General features: G+C 37.5%; 1 protein-coding gene across 2 annotated transcripts in view; it reads right to left on the reverse strand.

The window, feature by feature from the left end:
* M1AP (meiosis 1 associated protein) overlaps positions 1-19964 on the reverse strand; it is an 84555-nt gene extending 64591 nt beyond the window's left edge. For both annotated transcript variants that reach the window (XM_068564733.1, XM_068564734.1), the window contains exons 1-2: positions 19725-19964; positions 185-370 (exon numbers count right to left, since the gene is read on the reverse strand). In XM_068564733.1, the coding sequence (XP_068420834.1) occupies positions 185-370; positions 19725-19964 (426 nt within the window). The remainder of the gene's footprint in view (positions 1-184; positions 371-19724) is intronic.
* Positions 19965-24995: the final 5031 nt, after the last annotated feature.

The following is a 24995-nucleotide window of genomic DNA, read 5'->3' on the forward strand; positions in this document are numbered from 1 at the left end:
GTCTGATGCCTGATGTTACTAGAGACTGAATGTGTTTTAACTCACAGTCACTCATGTACCCAATGGAGTATCTAGTCATGACTTTCAATGTGAATGAAACAGAGAACAACAGAAGGATGACAAACAATGAAGGATCTAGATGGACTGAAATGGGAAGGTGGCTTAGTCCTAAGCTATCTTTTACCTCCAGGGAAGTGTAGGTCAAAGCTGCACTTGTGGTCATGTGTCCACTGTACTGTTTGAACTGCTGGAGCCCATCCTTTATTGCCAGCTGCAGAGAAGTGGCTTGTGGTCTGAAACAACCTTCTCTTTGCAACATGCGGAGTTCTGAGATGCAGGCCTGCAGCCTAGCAAAGTTCCCTTTCACTTGCTGCAGAGAAAAATGAATCAAAGATGCAAATCTTTAGTGACTCAGGTTTCAGATTAACTGGCAGTCTAATTTCATTATCAATTACTCCTCAAGAGTACTTTTCCCTTCCTGAAAATCTGTTTATTTGACCAAGATCTATGGAATGCCTATTATGTTCTAGGCACTGCACTAAAATCTTCCCTAGACCAGAGGAAGGAAAATTTGCAGCCAAAGGACTTTGATTATGTGGAATTACTAGAAACAGGAAAGAACGTGTTTTAACTCATTCACTCACCCAAAGGAAGGTTCAGTTGTGACTACTTAGTTTTACTTTGGGGTGGTCTGCAAATTGGAGGCCTAGCAGTGTCACTCTTAGACATTATCTTCATTTCTCAGTCAGTCTAGGCACAGCAAGCTTCTCTATTCAAGAGTGATGTTTTATCAGAAATGAGGATTTTGATCATTTTAGAACTGATAAGGTCCTACCTAATCTGCCCCTCAGGATCACTTTAAGCAGAGATGCTTGGCTTAGTCTGCAGTCAGGTCAAGGGATCAACATGTAAATCTCCTGGCTCTCCTCACTTTCCTTCACAAAAACTTGTTCTCAGGAAGTAATCTAATCTAATCTGACTCTAGATCGATGTTACGTCTCCTAAGAATATATGCATTTTGAATAAATGTGGAATTAAAATTTGTGACACTATTTGAAGGAATTCCAAGCATCAATAGCAGGTGGGGGTGGGGTGGGGAGGAATTATTATTTGGGATAAGGAAACTTTCCTGATCAAAGAGCAGAATTGAGCAATATTTGCAAAATGCACATAAAATTCATGAGCATGTTACTTTGCTTACATGCTCCTCTCCATGAATCTCTGGGAAAAACACAATAAATAGTATATAATTCTTACACAAAGAGAACTTGTAATCTAGATAGGAAGATAAGAAACCTACTCAAGTACAGACTAGTAGCCTTTGAGCATTTCTTTTCATGTACTCCCTAAAAGAATATGAAAAATGATATACTCCTTTATACGTTTTTAAGTTGACATCTAGATTTTAAGTAAGTACGTAGTTGTTAAGGATATAACTTCCAGCATATTTAAATATCAATATTTCAAAATAAAACTATACCACTACTCTTTAAAACATAATCCAATAGAATCTAAATATCATAGGGATTTGATACTTGCGTTATTCAATTTAAAACGTACATGAGCAAGCTCTTTTTTCTTTTTAACAGATGGAAATTAATATTATTCATTTTTCTCCTTGAATTCATATTTCCATTTCACTTTTCTCATAGAGTTTTATCATAATGTAATAGAATTTTTTGGTTGGCAGTTTTTTATTGATCATCTTGTCATACTTCTTTGTGTCAAAAATATTTACATGTTCTAAGATTTTAAAATTTCCTATGACTATAGGCTCTAATTAATAATCTAGATTGAGCTATTATTAAAATTATTGTTCATATACAATTGATCAAAACAACATATATATTACCTATTTTGATAATTATTGGCATTAAGCATAAACTTTAATTAGAAATGCATCTCTTAATGGCATGAGCATGTTGCGTTCTTTTTTCAATTAGTTAAGGTATGTGTGAATAAATAAATTACTGATTGAATGGCACCAACATTCAGTATTAATCCTATTCTTATTTTCTAGGAGGTTTCTAGTGCTGAGAACCATCATCCTGATAAATATAGATGTCAATCAAATTGTCAAATTCATTCTGAGCTATATGCCAAAAATTATATAGGGATATAAATACTAATAAAAATTATTTTAATGATCTATCAGCTGCTACTCAGTTTAGTCTTTGTTTTTTAAGATTTTTTTTTTGATGTGGACCATTTTTTAAAGTCTTTATTGCATTTGTTACAATATTGGTTCTGTTTTTTTGTTTTGCTTTTTGGCCACGAGGCATGTGGTATCTTAGCTCCCCGACCAGGGATTGAACCCTCACCCCCTGCACTGGAAGGCGAAGTCTTAACCACTGGACCGCCAGGGAAGTCCTTCAATTTAGTCTTCCTTCAATTTTGTTAAAATTGGAAATCACCTGGTTGCAAAAGATTCTTAACCCAATCATAAGTCATTTACTTTCTTACATTGATGCCAATATTTTGAATTATTCCTTGTTTGGTGTCCCTGCAAGTTTTAAAACCACATGGCAATTCATCACAGTAAAATTCATAGTGGGTGAAAGATTTGTACCTCTCACCTCTTCCTTTTTATTTTGGATTTTCTTTGTGAAGTGGAAGAAGGGTAATTGTGAAAGGGATGGTGGGAATGACGAAGTAGCCTGACACCCTCATCATAGGCATAATTAGTCAGAGAAATTTTAGAAAGAATACTAGTGGAAATTGAGGATCTATATATCAATTCTTTAAAATTATATATTCCTGTGTACTCTGGGAAGTCTTATAGCCCTAGTGGTATGTGTATCCCAGTTGAAAGAGACTGTTATAGACTATTGATACTTTAGAGATTTAGAAAAAGAAAGGTAAGTGTTGTTGGAAAGGGGGTGAGATTGGGCTGAGAATTGAAAGGGTAAGATTTGTAAAAAGAATACAATATTTTATGTGTTTATGTGTGTGTGTTGGGGGATTGGTAGAGAGGCTGAAAGTTCAATACAAGCATCTATGGAGGTTGAAAGTGAATATAATGTGTCAGAGAGAAAGAGGAAATGTGCCTGACAAGAGTAGAGGATGCTTGTTGAAGAGTAGTGGGCATTTTAGTTAAAGAAGTACTAGTCTTGGTTCAGGTTTTAGATCCAAATAGACTTGAGTTCCAAACCTATCTCTTCCTCTTACTGACTATGAGTCCTTAAGCTAAAATGTCTTCAATTAGAAATTGGGGACAATGGAAACACTTATCTTACAGACTATTAAATGACTTAGTTCATGTCACACAGTATGTACTCAGTGTTAGCTGTGGTTATTATTTTTTATCACTATCAAACTCTAAAAGCACTTAAGACATTGCTGATTAAACAGAAGGGGTTTGTATGGACTTAATGGCCCTATTCTACAACTGACAAAAATAAGTGGAAAAAAAATAGTATCTATGTAAATGACATAGGTCCGTTCAGTCATCCATTTTAAAAAACATTTATTATTATGTGCTTATGATGTACTAGGTACCTAAAAAAAGACATAATTCCCACTTTCTACTAACTTTACAAACAAGTGAGATAAATAGCCTCAGAATAGAAAGGGATTAGAGTCACACTAGAATGACATTTTCCAAAGTATGTTGACAAGTTATTGTCTGTCTATCTCACTAGAATATAAGCTCAATATAATAATATACTAAAGGAGGAATCTGATCTATCTCTTCATTGCCAGGTCTGCAGGGCCTAGAACAGTACCTGGAACACAGTTTTATTAAACAAATTATTTTTGAATAAATGGTAAATGGATGCACATATAATAAATTTCAGGGGGAGGAAAAATATAAGTTAGAAAATATAGGCATTCTCTGTACTGCCTTTGCAACTTTTTGATGAATCTAAAATTATTCAATAATGAGAAATTTATTGAAAAAATAAACTAGGAAAATAGTAGGAAAAAAAGGATACTATCTTCTGGTAGGGAAGGCCTTTGGAAACATGACAACAAAGGTAGGACACCATAAAGGGAAAAATGAAGAGATCTGACCACATAAAAATTAAAATTTTCTGTTAAGTAAAGGAGAATATGAATAAAGTTAAAGGCAAAAAACAAACTGGGTAAATACTTGCAATGTATATGATTAGCATGACATTAATATTCTTTTATTTATTTATTTATTTATTTATTTATTTATTTATTTATTTATGGCTGTGTTGGGTCTTCGTTTCTGTGCGAGGGCTTTCTCTAGTTGCGGCAAGTGAGGGCCACTCTTCATCGCGGTGCGCGGGCCTCTCACTATTGCGACCTCTCTTGTTGCGGAGCACAGGCTCCAGACGCGCAGGCTCAGTAATTGTGGCTCACGGGCCTAGTTGCTCCACGGCATGTGGGATCTTCCCAGACCAGGGCTCGAACCCGTGTCCCCTGCATTGGCAGGCAGATTCTCAACCACTGCGCCACCAGGGAAGCCCCAACATTAATATTCTTAATATGTAAAAAGCACCTACAAATAAATAGATATCTGAAACACACTCTTCCACCACCTAACAATATACATACTAGATAAAACACAAATATCTTTTATATGTATAGTTGAATTCATAAGAAATTAAGGGAAATCCCCAGGTACCAAAGTGGGGACAACAGGAAACTACAGTGTGAGATAGGTATAAAAGTCTTGGCTTTACTTGTTAATCTTGGGAACCTAGGGCTTTGTGTTGTAAAGGAGAAGGAGACAAGGCCTTAGGCCCTCATAAGGAGAAGAGTTGGAACTGCCATCCTGGCTCAAACTTAAGACCATTCAAAAGGTTATTTTCTCAGTGAAAAGGTGGGCTAGAAAGAATCTACTCACTGGTCAAGGGAGGTGACAATGAAACTTGTTGGCTTATGTGAGCTCTGAGTAGAAATGAGAAAGAAATCACTGCTGGGACCTAGAAACCACGTATCTCCCCTCATGTGGATTTGGGATTTGTCTTTATCTGCAGGGTCTAGGAAACCCTAAGTTTAAAACATAACTTAAAGTGGTCCTGGGTTGATAGCACCTCAGGTATACACCCTAAACTCAGTCCTCACAGAATTCTCACACATTAAGATCAGCTTAAGGTAAGCTAATAATCCAAAATTACAAAATCAGTGAGGAAACAAACATTATGAGAGAGAGTCTGCAGAAACGACAAACAGGAGAATTAGAATACCAACCACTTCAGATATTAGAATTATCACATATATTTAAGTACCTTTAAGATGTTTAAAGAAATAAAAGAGGGATTCAACACCATGAACAAAGAATTAAAAAACTATCAAAAAAGGACCAGAAAGGGCTTCCCTGGTGGCGCAGTGGTTGAGAATCTGCCTGCCAATGCAGGGGACACGGGTTCGAGCCCTGGTCTGGGAAGATCCCACATGCCGTGGAGCAACTAGGCCCGTGAGCCACAACTACTGAGCCTCCGCGTCTGGAGCCTGTGCTCCGCAACAAGAGAGGCCACGATAGTGAGAGGCCCGCGCATCGTGATGAAGAGGGGCCCCCACTTGCCGCAACTAGAGAAAGCCCTTGCACAGAAACGAAGACCCAACACAGCCAAAACTAAATAATAAATAAATTAAAAAAAAAAAGAAAAGAAAAAAGGACCAGAAAGATTTGAACATTACCAGGGTAACTGTACACTGAAGTAAAGGGGATAATCAGACGTTTCAGGGTCTACTGGACACTGGCTATGAACTGACACTAATTCTAGGAGATCCCAAACATCATTGTTGCCCACTAGTCAGAGTAGGGGCTTGTGGAGGTCAGGTGATCAACGGAATTTTATATCAGGTCCAGTGGGTCCCCAAATGCATCCTGTGGCTATTTCCTCAGTTTTAGAAAGCATAATTGGAATAGACATACCTAACATCTGGCAGAATCCCCACATTAGTTCCCTGACCTGTGGAGTGAGGGCAATTATGGTGGGAAAGGCCAAGTGGAAGCCTCTAGAACTGCCTCTACTTAGGAAAATAATAAAAGTAATACTGAATTTCTGGAGGAATTGCAGAAATGAGTGCCACCATCAAGGACTTGAAAGATGCCGGGGTGGTGATTTCTACCATATCCCCATTCAACTTGCCAATTTGGCCTGTACAGAAGACAGACGGGTCTTGGAGAATGATAGTGGATTATCATAAACTTAACCAGGTGGTGACTCCAACGGCAGTTGCTGTACTAGATGTGGTTTCATTGCTTGAGCAAATTAACACATCTCCTGGTACCTGGTATGCAGCTATTGATCTGGCAAATGCCTTTTCTCCACTCCTGTCTATAAGGTCCCACAGAAGCAGTTTGCTTTAGCTGCCAAGGCCAGCAATACACCTTCACTGTCCTACCTCAGGGGTATATCAATTCTCCAGCCCTATGTCATAATTTAGTTCACAGGGATTTTTGACTGCCATTCCCTTCCACAAGCTATCACACTGGCCCATTACATTAATGACATTATGCTGAGTGGACCTAGTGAGCAAGAAGTAGCGCCTACTCTAACTTATTGGTAAGACATTTGTACGCCAGAGGGTAGGAAATAAATTCGACTAAAATTCAGGGGCCTCTACCTCAGTGAAATTCCTAGGGGTACATTGGTATGGGGCATGTTGCGATGCCCCATCTAAGGTGACGAATAAGTTTGTTGCTTTTGGAGTAGAAGAGAGCATCTAAAGGTCAAACTGCTTTTTAAATAGATGCTCAACATATTTCTACTTTTAGCTCTACCTTCATTCTTACCTCCAGAAGTACTTGATTTTACCAATTCCTAAGGCTTTTGAGAACTTGGTGGTTTAAAATGCTTTCTTCCTTGGGTTTCCCACTACTGGCTTAAGATTTAGCTCTCTTGGGACTGCTAAGTCAATTATCACTTTTCACCTGTATTATAGTTTCCAAAATTTTGTTGCGATTTTTCTTCTCTCATTCAACAAGCATTCAAGATTCAAAGGTTACAAAAGAATATGTAGAAAAAGTCACCTTCCTACTCTTGTTCTTCAGCTAACCAGTACTTTACTGGAGGCAATCAGTATTACTAGCTTATTGGGTATCTTTCCAGAGATATTTCTTTACATGGAAGAAAATATAAATGATAAACTTGATCTTTCTTCTTACCAAAATAGAAGAGATTATGATACTCTTTTGTATCTTGATTTTGTTGCAGAGTAAATTTGGGTAATCACTACATTCAATATATAAAAAGTGTCAATTTTTATGGCTACATAGTATTCCATTAATGGATGGACCATAACTTTATTTAACCAATTCCCTATTAATTAACATTAGGTTGTTTCCAATCTTTTGCTATTGCAAACAATGCTGAAATGAATAATCTTATACTCAAATCATTTTTGCACATATGAAAACATATCTGTAGGATAAGTTTCTAAAAACAGACTTGTGAGACTTCCCTCGTGGTCCAGTGGTTAAGACTCTGTGCTCCCAATGCAGGGGGCCTAGGTTTGATCCCTGGTTGGGAAACTAAGATCCCACATACTGCAACTAAGCCCATGCACTCTAGAGCCCATGTGCCACAACTTGAGAAGCACACGTGCAGCAACGAAGACCCAGTGCAGCCAAACAAAACAAAACAAAACAAAACCTATTAAAAACAGACTTGCTAGGTTAAAGGGTATGTAAATTGTGATACCAAATTGCCCACTATAGAAATTGTGTTAAAATATATGCCCATAAATGGCATATAAGGGTGTCTGCTTCTTTATATCCTCATAAACAGTATGTCATTAAACTTAAAAAAAAAAATCTTTGCCAGCCAAATAGGTGAAAAATAATAGCATCTCAATGTAGTTTTAACTTGCATTTCTTTTATAAGTGAGACTGAACATATTCAATGTTTCAGCATCATGTGTATTTCCTTTAATGAAAACTGTATATAATTTCTCACTTTCTATTGATTGTTGGTCATTATCTTTATTGATTTTAAGGAAATCTTTATGCGGTTAGGTAAATTAACCCTATGTGATATAGAAGCAAATATTTTTCCTCATATTGTTAGTTGTCTTTAGATTTTACACACAGTATTTTTTTTTTTTTGGCCAAGTGTATATTTTCTATTTTTTCTATTTTCTATTTTCTATATTTATTCAGCTGAATTTATTAATCTTTTATTTTTGGAATTTTGGCTTTTGTGTTATGATTAGAAAGGCCTTTCTTACTGTTACATTTTCCCCCATGGTCTGTATGTTAATTGTTGATTTATTGCCTCTCAGCTCAAAATTCACGCTTCAGTGTATCTCTGCAATAATGGGCAGAATTCTACTTTAAGTCTTTCTCCTTTACAGTAATCATGATGTTAAGTTTTCTGAGTAGAGTGTACTGGAGGGACATTGCAGGAGGAAGGTGCACTCCTGCTGAAAGCAGTGGGGTATGAAGTTACCTGGTAGTGCTCCACCCACATGCCCAGAACTTGTAGGCCCTTAGTGTTATGGACTGAATGTTTGTGTCCCCTTAAAATTCAAAAATTGAAGCCCTAACTCCCAATGTGATGGTATTTAGAGGAAAGGCCTCTGGGACGTAATTAGGTTTAGATGAGGTCATGAGAGTGGGGCCTCCATGATGGGATTGATGCTCTTAGAAGAAGAATAGACACCAGAGCTCTCTCTTCATGTACATGCACTGAGGAAAGGCCATGTGAGCACATAGCAAGAAAGCCGCTGTCTGCAAGATGGAAGAGGACTCTCACCAGAGCCTGACCAGGCTGGCACCCTGATCTTGGACTTCCAGCCTTCTAAACCTTGAGAAAATAAATGTCTATTGTTTAAACCAGCCAGTCACAGCCTGAGCTGACTAAGACACTGGGAACTTCTCAGCCCTAACCTGATCACCTGTCAGCTGTCCACTCAGCATGGACACTGCATGCTTCAGGCCTCCTGCCTGCACTGATGCCTGATTCCCTTTGCTCACCTGTCCCTCCCCTCAGAAGTTTTGTCTCCTGTGGTCCTCCGAATGCTGCTGTTCTTCCAACACGGACACTGCTTACTCCAGGCCTCCTGCCCACATTGGCTTCTCCACTCTCTGCATGCCTATGCATCAGCCACTGTGCCTACACCTGGAGGGTTGCTTCCTGCTTTCCCAGTAGCCATGGACCAGCTCTGGCTTGAGCAAACCAGTGAGCTTCTTTGCATCCAGTGAGCTGCAACCATATATTCTCCAACTGGGTCTAAACCCCAGCCTTGGGAAAGGGGTCCCCTTTCCAAGTTTGTCCTTCTTTGAGATCTCTCCCTCAGCCCTAGGGTACCACAAAAAGCTCTCCTATATCTTATAATTGCTATATTATCATAGTTTAATATGTTAAACTATGTTAAAATACTCTATATACTTTTTTCCTTGTTTAAATCACTATGTGGTTTCTATTTCCTGATTGGACCCAGACTGATACAGTCTGTTCTAGTACTTAGATATTTTCAATTTTTACATTTAAATCTTTGATCCATCTGCAACTACTGAGCCTGCGCTCTAGGGCCCGCGAGCCACAACTACTGAAGCCTGCACGCCTAGAGCCCATGCTCCGCAACAAGAGAAGCCACCACAATGAGAAGACCGTGCACCGCAACGAAGAGTAGCCCCCACTCTCTGCAACTAGAGAAAGCCGGTGCGCAGCAACAAAAACCCAACGCAGCCAAAAATAAATAAATAAATAAATTTATTTAAAAAATTTTTTTTTTTTGGAATTTATACTGGTGTAAGCGGTGTGTATGACTCTAACTTAATTTCTTCCCACATGGCTATCTAGTTTGTTGAATAATTTTTTCAACTAATGTTAAATAGCATCATTATTATACACTAAATCCCCCCATGTTATTTGGGTCTATTTCTGGACTTTAAATTGTATTCTATTGCTGTTTTTTCAATTTCCAGTATCACACTGTGAATATCTGTTTAATATTTGAGAGAAAGAGTCTCTAGCTATTCTTGTTTGTTTTTTGTTTCTAATTTTAACTTTATTATCAAGATGTCTAGTTCTTCTGTTAGAAATTTTACTGGGAATTGCTTTACATTTATAGATTAATTTAGAGATAACTGACATCTTTCTGGTCTGAGTCCTCCCAAGAACTAATGACTTTTCATTTGTTCAAGTCTTCTTCTGTGTTTCTCAATAGCATTTTAATTCATATAAATCTTGCACATTTATTATTATTTTCATTCATAAGCATTTATTTGATCATTTTGGTTATTGTGATGAGAACTTTTCTGCCATTTTAACTTCTGGTTTGTTGTTCTGGAAGAATATAAAGGGCACTTATTATTATGTTTTAAAAAATAAATTTATTTATTTTATTTATTTTTGGCTGTGCTGGGTCTTCGTAGCTGTGCGGTCTTTCTCTAGTTGCGGTGTGCGGGGGCTACTCTTCGTTGTGGTGCATGGTCTTCTTATTGCAGTGGCTTCTCTTGTTGCAGAGCATGTGCTCTAGGCACATGAGCTTCAGTAGTTGTGGCACATGGGCTCAGTAGTTGTGGCTCACGGGCTCCAGAGCGCAGGCTCAGTAGTTGTGGCGCACGGGCTTAGTTGCTCTGTGGCATGTGGGATCTTCCCGGACTGGGGCTCGAACCCTTGTCCCTTGCGTTGGCAGGCGGATTCTTAACCACTGTGCCACCAGGGAAGCCCTAAAGGGTACTTATATCTGTATTAATATTTGTACCTGATCATTGTCGTGAATTCTTTTGTTGTTTGAAGTAATTTTCTAGTTGATTCTTTTGGGTTTTCTAGATATATTACCATTAATCTGCAAATGACGATCATTTTCTCTTTTTTTTTTTGGCCATGCCGCGGGGCATGTGGGATCTTAGTTCCCCGGATCAAACCCGCGCCCCCCTGCAGCAGAAGCGCAGAGTGTTTTTAACCACTGGACCGCCAGGGAAGTCCCTCCTTTCCTTGTTTCTATATTCTAACTTCTTTTTTATGTGTGCAATTATATTAGTGAAAATCTCTAAAATACTGTTAGATAACAGTGATGATAGCAAACTTACTTGTCTTACACAGGAATATATTCAGTGTCTTTTCACTAAGTAAGATCTGGTTTTTGAGCTGTCATAGACATACACTATGGGAATAGCCACCTGTTCCTAATTTTTAAAGGTTTTTTAAAAAAAGATTGGATGTTGCACTTTATTAAACACCATTTTTTTCAGTATGTATGGAAATAAACACGATAATATTTTTCTTAGATATATTAACATAGTAAACTATATTAATAGATTTCAGTACTGCACCATTTCTGCATTCCTGTAGATGATTTTTTAAATATGAGCTGGATCCTATTGTTAATACTTTATTTGGGATGTTTAATAGATAGTCATAAGTGAGACTGGTCTGTAGTTTTTCTTTGCTGGATTTTAGGATCAATATTACATTATCTTCACAAAAAGAATTTGGAAGGATTTTTTTTTCTTTCTGTGGTATAAAATGATTAAAAAACTTAACAATCTGTTCTTTAAAAGTCTGGTATTATTCCCCTGCAAAACCATTTGGTTCCAGTACTTTATTTTGGGGGAGGGTAGTTCTTTGATAACTTTCCCTATTCCTTTTATGGGAAATGGCAGGTTTCTGTCTCTTCTGAATTCACTTTCGGTAATTATATTTTCATGGAGAATTATGCATTTCACACAAGTGTGGTTACTGTCTCCTTATCTTATTTTGTGTATATGTGCCTTTTCCCCCTGCCCTTTTCCTAAAACTAAGTTAACTAATGGCTGATCTATTTCCTATTTTTTCCCCAAAGAACAAATTTGGATTTAGTCATTTGTTCTACAATTTTCTATTTTCATATTCATTATTGTTTGTTTTTATTTTTATTATTTCCTTCCTTTAGCTTTCCTTAAGCTTGTTTTTTCTTTTCTTCTTGAGTTGCTTGCTTCATTTATTTTCAGTTTTTCTGGTTTACTAATATAAAATAATGAAATTTATATAGTTTAAAGATATGAATTTTTCTCAGCATTAACTTTTTTTGTATCACATAGGTTCTGATATGTAGTGTTTCATTATTATTATTTCCTAGATATACTGCAATTTTTGCCTGATTTCCTCTTTGATTCAAAAGCTATTAAACAGCTGAAAAATTTCCAGGTGGTAGTGACTTTTTGTTCTGTATTTGCTATTTATTTCTAGTTTTATTGCATTGTATTCAGAGAATGTTGACTGATCTACTTGTACTTTTTGGAATTCATCAAAGTTCTGGGGTTTATTTGTGGCTTAACATACGGTCAACTTTTGTGACTATTCCATGAGCACTTCAGGAAGGTGCAGATTTCTTTCATACATATAATTATATTTCTTTAAAAAATGTTGATACTATGTTATTTGGTACACTGGTATTCAAAACTGATATATTTTCAATAGACTCTCCCTCCAACAAGCTCTCTTACTGAATATATTTCTTATGCTCCTCTTGATAATTCTCTACTCTTCTCTGCTTTGTGTCCTAGCATTAAAGTGCCATTCTTAGTCGTGTTTAGTGCTTTTTGCTCTAAATTCAATGATGTCTGATATTAAAATCATGCTTTTTGTTTTTTTATTACGGGGCTGCACTTGCCTAGCATACCTTTGCCCTTCCTTTTATTTTCAACCTTTCTGAATCACTTTGTTGTAGTCTCTTGAATACAGCAGAATTTTGTTTTGCAATCAAATCTGTTTTTAAAGTACTTTAATAGGTAAGTTTAGTTATTTTTAGTTATATTATTTTAAGGTATACACTGTTTTCATAGCTTTTGAAAAATCACTATACTGTGTAAATTTGTTTGCTCTATATATGTTTTCCTTGTCATAATTAGAAAGGTTTGTATTTGTTTTAGGGGTTATCTTTATAATTCCATGTTTATATAATTCCCCTAAGTTATTTCTTTAGCAATATCCATTAATGAGTGATGAAAATCTCCACTATACAATGATAAAAATTGTATATTTCCTTTTCTTATTCTCCCCACCCTCCTGCAGCACTCAATTACAGTTTATTATCTTTATTGGAGTTTACCTGAACACTATTTAATATAATATATATATATATATATATTTTAAATTTATTTATTTTATTTATGGCTGTGTTGGGTCTTCGTTTCTGTGCGAGGGCTTTCTCTAGTTGTGGCAAGCGGGGGTCACTCTTCATAGTGGTGCGCGGGCCTCTCACTATCGCGGCCTCTCTTGCTGCAGAGCACAGGCTCCAGATGCGCAGGCTCAGTAATTGTGGCTCACGGGCCCAGTTGCTCCGCGGCATGTGGGATCTTCCCAGACCAGGGCTCGAACCTGTGTCCCCTGCATTGGCAGGCAGATTCTCAACCACTGCGCCACCAGGGAAGCCCCAATATAATATATTCTTATTATTTGCCACTTTTAAATGATTCTATTGAAGATCAGCTAGTAAGGATAAGAAAATAAATGTAATAGGCAAATTAGACCACTACTGGTCCTCAAATACCATTGTAGATCATATATGATTTAAATAACTTCTTTGTTCTCATGAAAAGGTAAAAGAATTGGTAAAATCTTCACAGTAACGGAATTCTTCTGAAACTCTGATTTGAGAGATTAATCATTTCGGTCAAATTTATTTATATTAAGGGCACAATGGATATAAAAGGAATTCTAATATTTTAATTATAATTCCTTTGTCAAGATTTCTCATAAAAATTTCAGAATTATTTTATTATACTCATAAATTAAATATGAGGAGATAAATTGAGGTGTTCAACTTAGGCAAGATTTCCTACCTGCTGTCTTCCTCCACTTACATTTTGAGCTAACTCTGCAGATGGAAAACGTCAGATACTTATATAGGTCAGATAAAATGGATTTCAGGTAATATTTTTTCCTTTAAACAAAGATTGGACTGTTCCATACATAAGGTAATGGCATTGTTTCAGTGATTTTCTTGAGCTTTTGACCATGGTTGAACTTACTGTTCTTTTGGATGGAAATTTTGGCTTGCAATTTTTCCTGAGTTACCAGAGGTTGTTCTTAGTCTAGAACCATCTGTCTTTCCTAATGGAGTGAATAAGGGGTCAGGGGATTCATCTAAGGCCAAATGTACTGAGGAGTACCAGAGGCATAGAACATAGTCAATTGAAGAAGGAAATGAAATCCTTTTACCTTTGTTTGGGACATGAGCTCATCTCCCAAAAAGCCTCCTATGCTGAATATCTTCATTTACCCTTCCAGATCACTCTCAACTTTTCTTTATCCCTATTGCCTGACAGAAGATAGATATCACAGCCAAATGTGGTCATGGGACAGACATGCACAAGGAAAATGGCACAATAGAGGAACATACTTGCCGTATGGTCGTAAACATCACTATCACTTTCACTCTGTCCTCAGTGTACTTGTAGGAAACTCCAGTTTTATGGAGTGAGAGTTGTACATTTTGTTTATCCATTGACCAGTTAACAGACATTCGTAGCTCTGCTGTTTAGTGGGTACACATTTAAGATTGCTGTCTTTTGTTGGATTGACTCTTTTCTTTCTTTTGGAAAATTTTTTTAAAAAAATTATACTTGATATACAACGTTGTGTTAGTTTCAGGTGTACAGCAAAGTGATTCAGATACAGTTGTGTTAGTTGCAGGTGTACAGCAAAGTGATTCAGATACATATATATGTATATACACATATATATATATATATTCTTTTTCAGATTCTTTTCCATTATAGGTTATTACAAGATATTGAATATAGTTCCCTGTGCTATACAGTAGGCCCTTGTTGTTTATCTATTGTATATATAGTAGTGTGTATCTGCTAATCCCAAACTCCTAATTTATCCCTCCTCCCTTTCCCCCTTTGGTAACCATAAGTTTGTGTTCTCTGTCTGTGGGTCTGTTTCTGTTTTGCAAATTCATTTTGTATCATTTTTTTTAGATTCCACACGTAAGTGGTATCACATGGTATTTGTCTTTGTCTGACTTACTTCACTTAGAATGATAATCTCTAGGTCCATCCATGTTGCTGCAAATGGCACTATTTCATTCTTTTTTATGGCTGAGTAAAATTGTATACATATACCACATCTTCTTTATCCATTCATCTGTCGATGGACCCTTAGGTTGCTTCCATGTCTTGGCTATTGTAAACAGTGCTGCTATGAACACTGGGGTGCATGTATCTTTTCAAATTAGGGTTTCCTCCAGATATATATGCCCAGGAATGGGATAGCTGGATCATATGGTAACTCTATTTTTAGTTTTTTAAGGAACCCCCATACTATTCTCTGTAAGTGGCTGCACCAATTTACATTCCCACCAACAGTGCAGGAGGTTCCCTTTTCTCCACAACCTCTCCAGCATTTATTATTTGTAGACTTTTTTTGATGGCCATTCTGACTAGTGTGAGGTGATACCTCATTGCAGTTATTTGCATTTCTCTAATAATTAGCAGTGTTGAGCATCTTTTCATGTGCCTGTTGGCCATCTGTATGCCTTCTTTGGAGAAATGTCTATTTAGGTCTTCGGCCCATTTTTAAAATTTATTTATTTATTTTCAATATTGAACTGTATGAGCTGTTTGTATATTTTGGAAATTAAGCCCTTGTTGGTCTCATCATTTGCAAATAGTTTCTCCCATTCTGTAGGCTGTCTTTTCATTTTGTTTATGGTTTCCTAGTTTGATTAGGTCCCATTTGTTTATTTTTGCTTTTATTTCTTTTGCCTTGGGAGACTGACCTAAGAAAACATGGCTACAATTTATGTCAGATATTTTGCCTATGTTCTTTTCTAGGAGTTTTATGCTGTCATGCTTTATATTTAAGTCTTTAAGCCATTTTGAGTTTATTTTTATGTATGGCATAAGGGAGTGCTCTAACTTCACTGATTTACATGTTGCTGTCCGGCTTTTCCAATACCACTTGCTGAAGAGACTGTCTTCTCCATTGTATATTCTTGCTTCCTTTGTTGAAGATTAATTGACTGTAGGTGTGTGGGCTTACTGCTCAGCTCTCTATTCTGTTCCATTGACCCGTATGTCTGTTTTTGTGCCAATATCACAGTTGTTGTTGGTTTTTTTTTTTTGTGGCTGCATCACATGGCATGCAGGATCTCAGTTCCCTGACCAGTGTTGAACCAGTGTCCCCTACAGTGGGAGTGTGGAGTCTTAACCACTGGACCACCAGGGAAGTTCCCAGGCTGTTTTGATTACTGTAGCTTTGTAGTATTGTCTGAAGTCTGGCGGGAGGGCACGGGGTGGTTATGCCTCCAGCTTTGTTCTTTTTCTTTAGGATTGCTTCGGCAATTCTAGGTCTTTGGGGTTCCATATAAATTTTAGGACTATTTGTTCTTGTTCTGTGACTCTTTTTATCATTATGTCTACTTAATTTGATATATTAATAATGTTTTGATTGTTATCATGGTATATCTTTTTCCATCCTTTTACTTTCAACCTACTTTTATTGTGTTTGAAGTTAGTTTCCTGTAGATAGGATATAGTTGGGTCGTGCCCCCACCTCCGCCAATCTCTTTTATTTATTTATTTATTGCCATGCTGTGCAGCTTGTGGGACCTTATTTCCCCAACCAGGGATCAAACCTGGGCCCCTGTCAGTGGAAGCACAGAGTCCTAACCACTGGACCACCAGGGAATTCTCTCTTTCTTTTAATTGGTGTATTAAAACCATTTACATTTTTAAAAATAAATTTATTTATTTTATTTATTTATTTTTGGCTGCTTTGGGTCTTCGTTGTTGCATGCGGGCTTTCTCTAGTCGCGGCGAGCGGGGCCTACTCTTCGTTGCAGTGCATGGGCTTCTTACTGTGGTGGCTTCTCTTGTTGTGGAGCATGGGCTCCAGGTGCATGGGCTTCAGTAGTTACAGCATGCAGGCTCAGTAGTTGTGGCTTGCGGGCTCTAGAGCACAGGCTCAGTATTGTGGTGCATGGGCTCAGTTGCTCCGTGGCATGTGGGATCTTCCCAGACCAGGGATAGGCGCCACCAGGGAAGCCCATAAAACCATTTACATTTAATGTAATTATTGGTATGTCAGCCTGTTGATTTATTTGTTGCTTTCTGTTTGTTCCCTCAGTTTTTCATTTCTCTGTTTTCTTTTACCTATCTTCCTGTGGGTTAATTGAATATTTTCTTAGAATTCCATTTTGATTTATCTATAGTGTTTCTGAGTGTATCTCTTTATATAGATTTTTTAAGTGGTTAAGTATTGCATTATACATATACATCCTTATCACAGTATACTGGTGTCAATATTTTACCATTTTGAATGAAGTGTAAAAACCTTAATTTCCTTTAAGTCCTTTTATCCTCCCCTGTTTATAATGTAATTATCCTAAATAGTTCCTCTATATACACTAGCACTAACAACCATATCAGACAATGTTATAATTTTTGCTTCAATTGTCAAATATAATTTAGAAGACTCTATAGAAAGTCTATTATCTTTATTCATATTTTATTCTTTCCATTCTTCTTTCTTCCTTCCGGATATTACAAGAGTCTTTCTTTTATAATTTCCTTTCTGATTCGAGAACTTCCTTTAGCCATTCTGTTAAGGTAGGTCTGTTGGTGACAAATTCTTAGTTTTCCCTCATCTGAGAATATCTTGATTTCTGATTCATTCCTTAAGGATATTTTCACTGGATACAGAGTTCTAGGTTAACAGTTCTTTTCTTTCAGCATTTGAAAAATGTGACACTTCCTCTGGCCTTCATGGTTTCTAATGAAAAGAATCTATCATTACTTGATTGTTTCTCCCTTATAGGTAAGGTGTCAGTGTCCCGCTCTCAAGAGTCTTTCTTTGTCTTTAGTTTTTAGAATTTTGATTATGATGTGTCTTAGAATGGATTTCTTTGTGTTTATTCTGTTTGGGGCTCCACCAGCCAGAATGGATTTCTTTGTGTTTATTCTGTTTGGGGCTCCACCAGCCTCTTGAATCTTTAGGTTTATAACTTTTGCCAAATTTGGGAAACTTTCAGTGATTATTTCTTTAAGTATTTGTCCAGCTCCACCCTCCTGTCCCTTTCCTCTTGGACTGTGATGACATAAATGTTAGCTCTTTGTTATAGTCTCACAGATCCCTGTGGCTTTGCTAATTTTTTTTAAAGTCTCTTTTCTCTCTGTTGCTCAGATTGGGTAATTTCTATTCTGTTTTCAAGTTCCTCTGTCCTCTCCACTTTGCCCATCCATAGTAGATTTTTGTTTTTAAAATTATGGGTATTGCATTTTTCAGCCTAAAATTTCTATTTGGTTTTTCTTTATACTTCTATTTCTTTGGTGAGACTTTATATTTTTCCATTTGTGCAAGCACGTTCATAACTGCTTGTTGGAATATTTTTATGATGGCTGCTTCAAAAGCGTTTTCAGATAATTCTAACACCTGTGTCATCTCAGTGTTGGTGTCTGTTGTCTTCTCATTCAAGTTGGGATTTTCCTGGTTCTTGATAATCATGAGTGATTTTTTTTTGTGTGTGTATGTGTATTCTGGACATTTTGGGTATTATGCTGTAAGACTCTGGATCTTGTTTAAATCTTCTGCTTTAGTAGGCCTATTTTGACACTGCACCAATGGGAGAAGTGAGGTTTCCTGTCACTTCTCTGTCAGGTTGGGGTGTGACTCTATTTGGCCTCTAATTACATCCCGGATTACTGGGATGTAATTACTGTCAGGTTGGGGTGTGACTCTATTTGGCCCCTAATTACATCCCAGAAGGGAGGGTGCCTTGTTACCTCTGGGTGGGGGTAGAAGTTCAGGTTCCTCAAAGGCCCCCCCACTGACACCCTGGGGGTAGGTAAGCTTCATTACCATTAAGCGTTCCACTAGGAAAAATGTCCTAAAAGTCCTGGCTTCCCACTAGGCCTTCACTGACACCATCCTGCCTTGGAGATAAAAAGATGCCTTACTGCCACTTCCCACATGGCCTCCTCTGACACCACCTCAATAGGGAGGGGGAGAGATAGAAACCTTGTTAATGTTGGATGGGTTGGAGGGAGTCCAGGCTCCCACATGGCTTCCATGGACACTATGTGGGAGGAGGTCTTATTCACACCAGGTAGGAATCAAAGTCCTGGCTCCCCATGAGGTCTTTTCTGACTAGCCCAGCAGCATGGCTGCCTCAGGAAGAGGATTTACTAGAACCTCTGAAGTCTTTCCCACCCCTGAGCTTCTGAACTTTGTAAAGGGGAGAAAGTGAAGATCTGAATTTGTTTGAGGAGGAAAAGAGATAGTTGTCTATGTGTGAGAGAGCTTTGTAAAAGCATTGCCCTTAGCCCAGCCTTTGCCTTCTGAAACCCTAGGGGGAGTTTCACCTGAGTCCTATGTGGAAGTATAGAGAAAAAATATTTTCATATTTCTGCACAGTTGGGGCTTTCTGAGCAAAAAATCCTGGAACCTGGGTTAAAGGACAAGTCTTAGAAACTTAAAGGGTGATAGAGTAGCCAGAGACCTCTAAAGAAATTTAGAGATTTACTTCCCTGTGTTTACATTTCAAAGAGGGATGAAAGAGGTCAGTTGCTTACATTCCAAAGGACTGTAAATGCCAAAGTTTCTCTCCCTCTCTCAGGAGTGGAGGTGGGGGGTAAGATGTGGCCTATATACACTCCCATATTAATAATTTTGGGGTTCCTCTTCTGCAGTACAAATCCCCCATGTGTAGGATGACATCGGGCTCTTTCTGTTGCCTGTGGGGTATGGGGTATTGGGTATGGGGAATGGGCACAGTTATTACTGTAAGAATAAAAACTGTGATCTCTGCTCCAGAAACCTCATATCTGCTCTCAGGATAAAATGAACAAATATAGATATACTCACCACAAAGGGGAGGATGCACTCATGCTGATTTTGTACAACGTATAAGCTGAAGAGGGACATGCGGCTGGGGCCCATCAAGCTGCAGGCTAGAGAGAAAAAGTTCTGCAGAGCCTCACAGAGGTTGGAGCAGAGGTCAGCCCAGGATGGTAGAGCGATATGCACAATGAGAAGCCTTGGAGGTTGCTGGTAAATCTGCGTGGAATTACATGGCCCTTTACTAGTAGTTTGCCCATGATACATGGCAGCCAGACCAGGGGTGGAACTGTAGCCACCACTTTGATATTCTCTACACCTATAGGGAAGAAAAGAGAAATCACTGGCTTTCATAAAACTGAAAGTTGAAACAATGAACACAGGTCTAGGGGACTAAGTCCAGAAAGGAGTCAAACTAGGTACTAACTCAAGCTTCTCTAGGCTATCCCATCTTAACAGCTGCCAAGGGATCTAGATGTTTGCCTATAAAGGCTGAGAATGCTTAGAGATGTTGAGTGGAACTAATCAAAGAGTCAAACTTCAGTCTCAAAGTAAGCTATTTGCCCTCATGACTTTGTTTCTTTATTGGCATTGTACTATATTATAATTTGTTTCTATGACTGCCTCTCATAATGTATTGTGAGCTTCCCAAGGACAGAGAACCTGTCTTGTCAACTCTATTTATCAAAGCTTAGCAAAGTGTTTATTTGGTACATAGTAATTCTTAAAAATGAAAATATAACCACATTTTCCCCTTCAAAACCCACTCAAGACCCTTTATGACTTGACCTTCAGCCTTATTAGAGGCTTTGTTTACCTCAAGTTTTTTACTTAAATAAAACCAAATATACCATTCACTTCAGTGCATTTGCTCTTGCTGTTTTCTCTACCTCCAACATCTTTGCTTTCTTTCTTTACTTACTACTTACACTTATCCCCAGGGCTCAGATTTGGAAAGGAGAACAAATGAGAACTTGGAACAAACATCAGGAATGAGACGGGAACATCATTATAAATCCTCAAACATGGAAAAGATTACAAGAGGATATAATGAACAACTTTATACCAGTAAGTTTAATAAAATGGACAAATTCCTAGAAAACCATATTTAACCAATACTAAATCAAAAAGAAAATTTAAAAACCTAAATAGTCTATAACCACTGAAAAAATTTAATTGGTAGTCAAGTATGTTCCCACAAGTAAACTACAGGGCCACATGATTCCACTGATGAATTCCATATTACTCTCAAAGACCAAGAATTTCAATCTTAAACAAATTCTTGCAGAGAATAGGAGAGGAACACCACTCATTTAATTTTACGAGGTTAGCATGACCTTTGATACTAAAATCAGATAATTTTTTATAAGAAAAAAAATTATAGGACAATCTCATCCATGAACTTTAAATGTAAAACTTACATTTTTAGATGTAAAAATCCTAAGCAAAATATAAGCAAATTGAAAAACAGCAATATATAAAAGGAATAACACATCATGACCAAGTTGGGTTTACCTCAAGAACATAAGGTTGACATAGCATTAGAAAAAGTCACTGTAATTCATCACGTTAAAATATTAAATGAGAAAAATTATATGATCATCTCAATAGATGCAGAAAAACAATTCATATATGATAAAGAATCAGTCTTAGTAAACTAGGAATAGACGATAGGAATAATCTGATAAAATATGTTTACAAAAATCTAGAGCAAATATCATTCTTAATGGTGAGGCTGAAAGTGTTCCATCCAAGACAAGGAGACTGTTATCATCACTTCTATTCAACACAGTAGTGAAGGTAGCAATAAGGCAAGACAAATAAATAAAAGGCATTGCAATGGAAGAAATAAAACTGTCATTGTTTGCAGATGATATGACTGATTGTTTATATAGAAAATCTAAAAGAATCTACAGACGTTTATAATTTCATTCTTTTCCCCAAAGGTCTCATCTTTTATTAAATTTTATTCTTAGAGATCTGCTTTTTCTAATGTTAATTTATAATGACATCTTCTTAAATTCCATTTTTTGTTTTGTTGATAATGTATAGAAATAAAATTGATTTTTGTATAATGATGTTGTATTTCACAACACTGCTGCACTCTCTTACTAGTTATAATAATTTATCTGTAGATCCTTTTTGTTCACAATCATTCATCTGTGAATAACGACATGCACCAGGATACATGAACAAAGTCAGATCACAGCAGCAAAAAGACTATTCATAATAGTCTTATTCACAATTACCCCACATTGCAAACAACACAAATTTCAATCAACATTAGAATGGATAAATTCTGCTATATTCACACAAAGATGACAATGAATGAACTAGAGTTACGTGCAACGACATGGATGGCTCTAAGAAACATAATACTGAATAAAAGAGCAAGACACAAAGAATACATATAGTATGATTCCATCTACATAGGTTTTAAAGACAAGCAAAAATATATTGTTTAGGAATGTGTACATTATGCTAAAACTATTTTTAAAGAACAAGGAAATTATTATCACAAAAATTTAGGTAGTGATTTTCTCTAGAAAGGGAGGAGGGCATTATTAGAAGGGACAAAAGGGGAGGTTCTGGAGTGTTGGCAATGTTCTATTTCTTGACCTTTATTGTGGTTACATGGGTGTTCACTTTATAATTATTAAAGTATATATTCATATCTTATGAAATTTTCTCTAAATATGTTATATTTAATAATAAAAATATTTCAAAAAGAACATTAGGACAATCATAAAAGAATATATTTTTTAGATTAAAAAAATATGTCTACACCTCTGGGAACTGAAATGATTCTGTACTATTGTGTTTTAGCTAAAGAATGCAGGGAAAATAAAAGCGTCTTTGATTTCCCCTGGGTCTAAGAGAAAGATATCAATATTTATGACAATTTTCAGAAACACTTTGGAATTTAGGATTTTTATAAGTGATCCAAGAATGCATAGATAGATGTGTTTCTCAAAATGAATCTGTGAAGTTATTCCCCTTCAGACTTTCCTTTTTGGATAGTGGAAGTCAGCATTTGTTCATTCAACAATTTTTTATTGAGCTCCAGTTGTGTGCTGTGTACTGCTGAACAAATAAATAAATGAATATGCTAATCTACTGAGAGTAACCTTGAACTAGAAATTCAAATCAATGAGTAATATATTTACCAAGAAAGCACATATCATAAGTATCTCTTAACTATACTTTTAAATTAAGTACCTAAGACCAATGCAATGCTGAATTTCAGGCTGACACACAGACAGATTCACAGACAAACAAGCACCCAGACAAAGGCCTTATTTGATGTAGAATGAGCTTCTATGTCCCCGGTCCACCTTCCCTCACATCTGAAGCTCTTGTCATTTTAGAGTATAGGCACTTCTTATTTTGCATGGTTCCAATATACACAAATCTCGGTTACTACAATTTAGTTAATTAAAGTCAATCCCCCATCAACATGGTTCTAATTTCAGTTACCATGGAATATTAACTATAATTACATAAAAGTACAAACCACAGCTAGCTCTTTAGCCCACAAATCACTACATAAATAAGAGACACACATCATGATCAGTGATCAATTATGTCACTTCTTTCAAATTCTGTTGGTGACTGGTCACTGCAGATCTCTTATTCAGGTTAAGTACAGACAGCAGAGTGTAGTTTTACTTCCTTGTTTCCTAGTGATAAACCCACATTGACATCTTACAAAAATAGATAATTGAAAGAGGGAATTGGCCAAAAAAGATGAAAGTGTAGCCAAGAAACAGTAAGTGGTAAGGCTGAAAGTGAGAGTTGAATTGAACATAAATGAACAGAAGAAAGAGCTAGAAGAAATAGACTCTAGACAGGCAGAGAGAGGAATTTAGTGAGGTGAACTTATCAACATAAATGAGGAAAGTGGTTATGACAAAAAGTATGAAGATGTCTCAGAAAAAGTGCCATCGGCAAAAAACTTCATATAAAAGGAACTCTTGGAGATATTTTACAAAATTGAAAGTGCAAAGGATAAAATGTTGGAAGCTCATCCAAACTTAGCAAGGAATATAACATTTTGGTAAGGCATAGAAGAGATGCTTGCTTGAGATGCTTGAGAAGAAGACAAGCACAAGCACTGTTCAAACTATTCTTGATAAGTTTTTTTACAAAGAAAGAAATACTTTCTCAATGTTTCTAATGTTTTCAATGACAGTGTGCTAAACAGATTCTAGTTTTATTATTTTTCAATTCTCTGTACATTTATAACTGACAGTAAGAGAATTTCTAATGTTTTGACAACAATTTTGAGAGATCCCGGAACAGATGTAATTGTTCCCATTGATTATTAGGATCACTTTGAATGGTTTCAGCTTCCACAGTCATTTTTAGATCCCACACTTGTGTGCAATTCCAACACTGTTCTTTAAATGAGGTAAAAGGCAGCTCTCTTCCTTATACTGTCAAACATGATCAATTAATGCACCTGATGTGTCTGGGCATAGTCTTAAGCAGCACCTGACTATTTGTGATCCTATGCTCTCCACTTTTGACAAGAACGCCCACTTATTGGTGTCCCCCTTCAAACTGGTTAAATCTCGGCCTTGAACCACCAAAAGCCATCAAGTTACTCCCTTACCAAAAACCCTTCAATGGCTTCCAATTACACTTGGAACAAAATCTGAAATCCCTACCCTGGCTCCGAAATTCTGCATGTGTCTCCTTCCCAACTCTCCATCCTCATGCCATGCCCTACCCGGCCAACCCCCTCCCATCCTCCACCCTCCTAGCCCCTGGCACGCCCTTCAGCTCCACAAAGGCGGTTGGCCTCTTGCTGTGGAAGAGCAAAAAAGATTTTCGTGGGCCCTCCAATTTCATTTCGGCCCCCCTCACGTAAGGAAAAACATAAAACAAAACCCCTTTTCTTCGGCCCTAGGGTTTCACTGTTTTCTTTGGTCTTTACAATATATTTCATGGGCCCCCCCGCAAAGTGTCGTGGGCCCTCAGCACGACGCCTACGCTGCCTGACGGATTGGCCACCCAGCCCCCAGGCCCGGGAGAGTCGGCGGAGGAGACTCGTCTCTGCCGCTCCTGTCCTCAGAACCGCTTGCGGAGGGCAGGCTCGGACGCGGCGGACCTGGGCCTCCGGGCGTCAGGCCTCCCCGGCAGCTGCCCATGTCCGCTCGCCAACACCCTCCCCGCCAGCATCCGCTTGAGGGCCGGCCCGAGATCGGCCCAAGTCCTTCCTGCGAGGCGCTGCCCGTGGCCGTCCTCCCTGACTGCGGCCCTCAACCCTGCTCCTACCCCTTTCTTCGCGAAGGC

Source organism: Eschrichtius robustus, chromosome 15 (genome assembly GCF_028021215.1).
Source record: "Eschrichtius robustus isolate mEscRob2 chromosome 15, mEscRob2.pri, whole genome shotgun sequence".
NCBI classification, from domain to species: Eukaryota; Metazoa; Chordata; class Mammalia; order Artiodactyla; family Eschrichtiidae; genus Eschrichtius; species Eschrichtius robustus.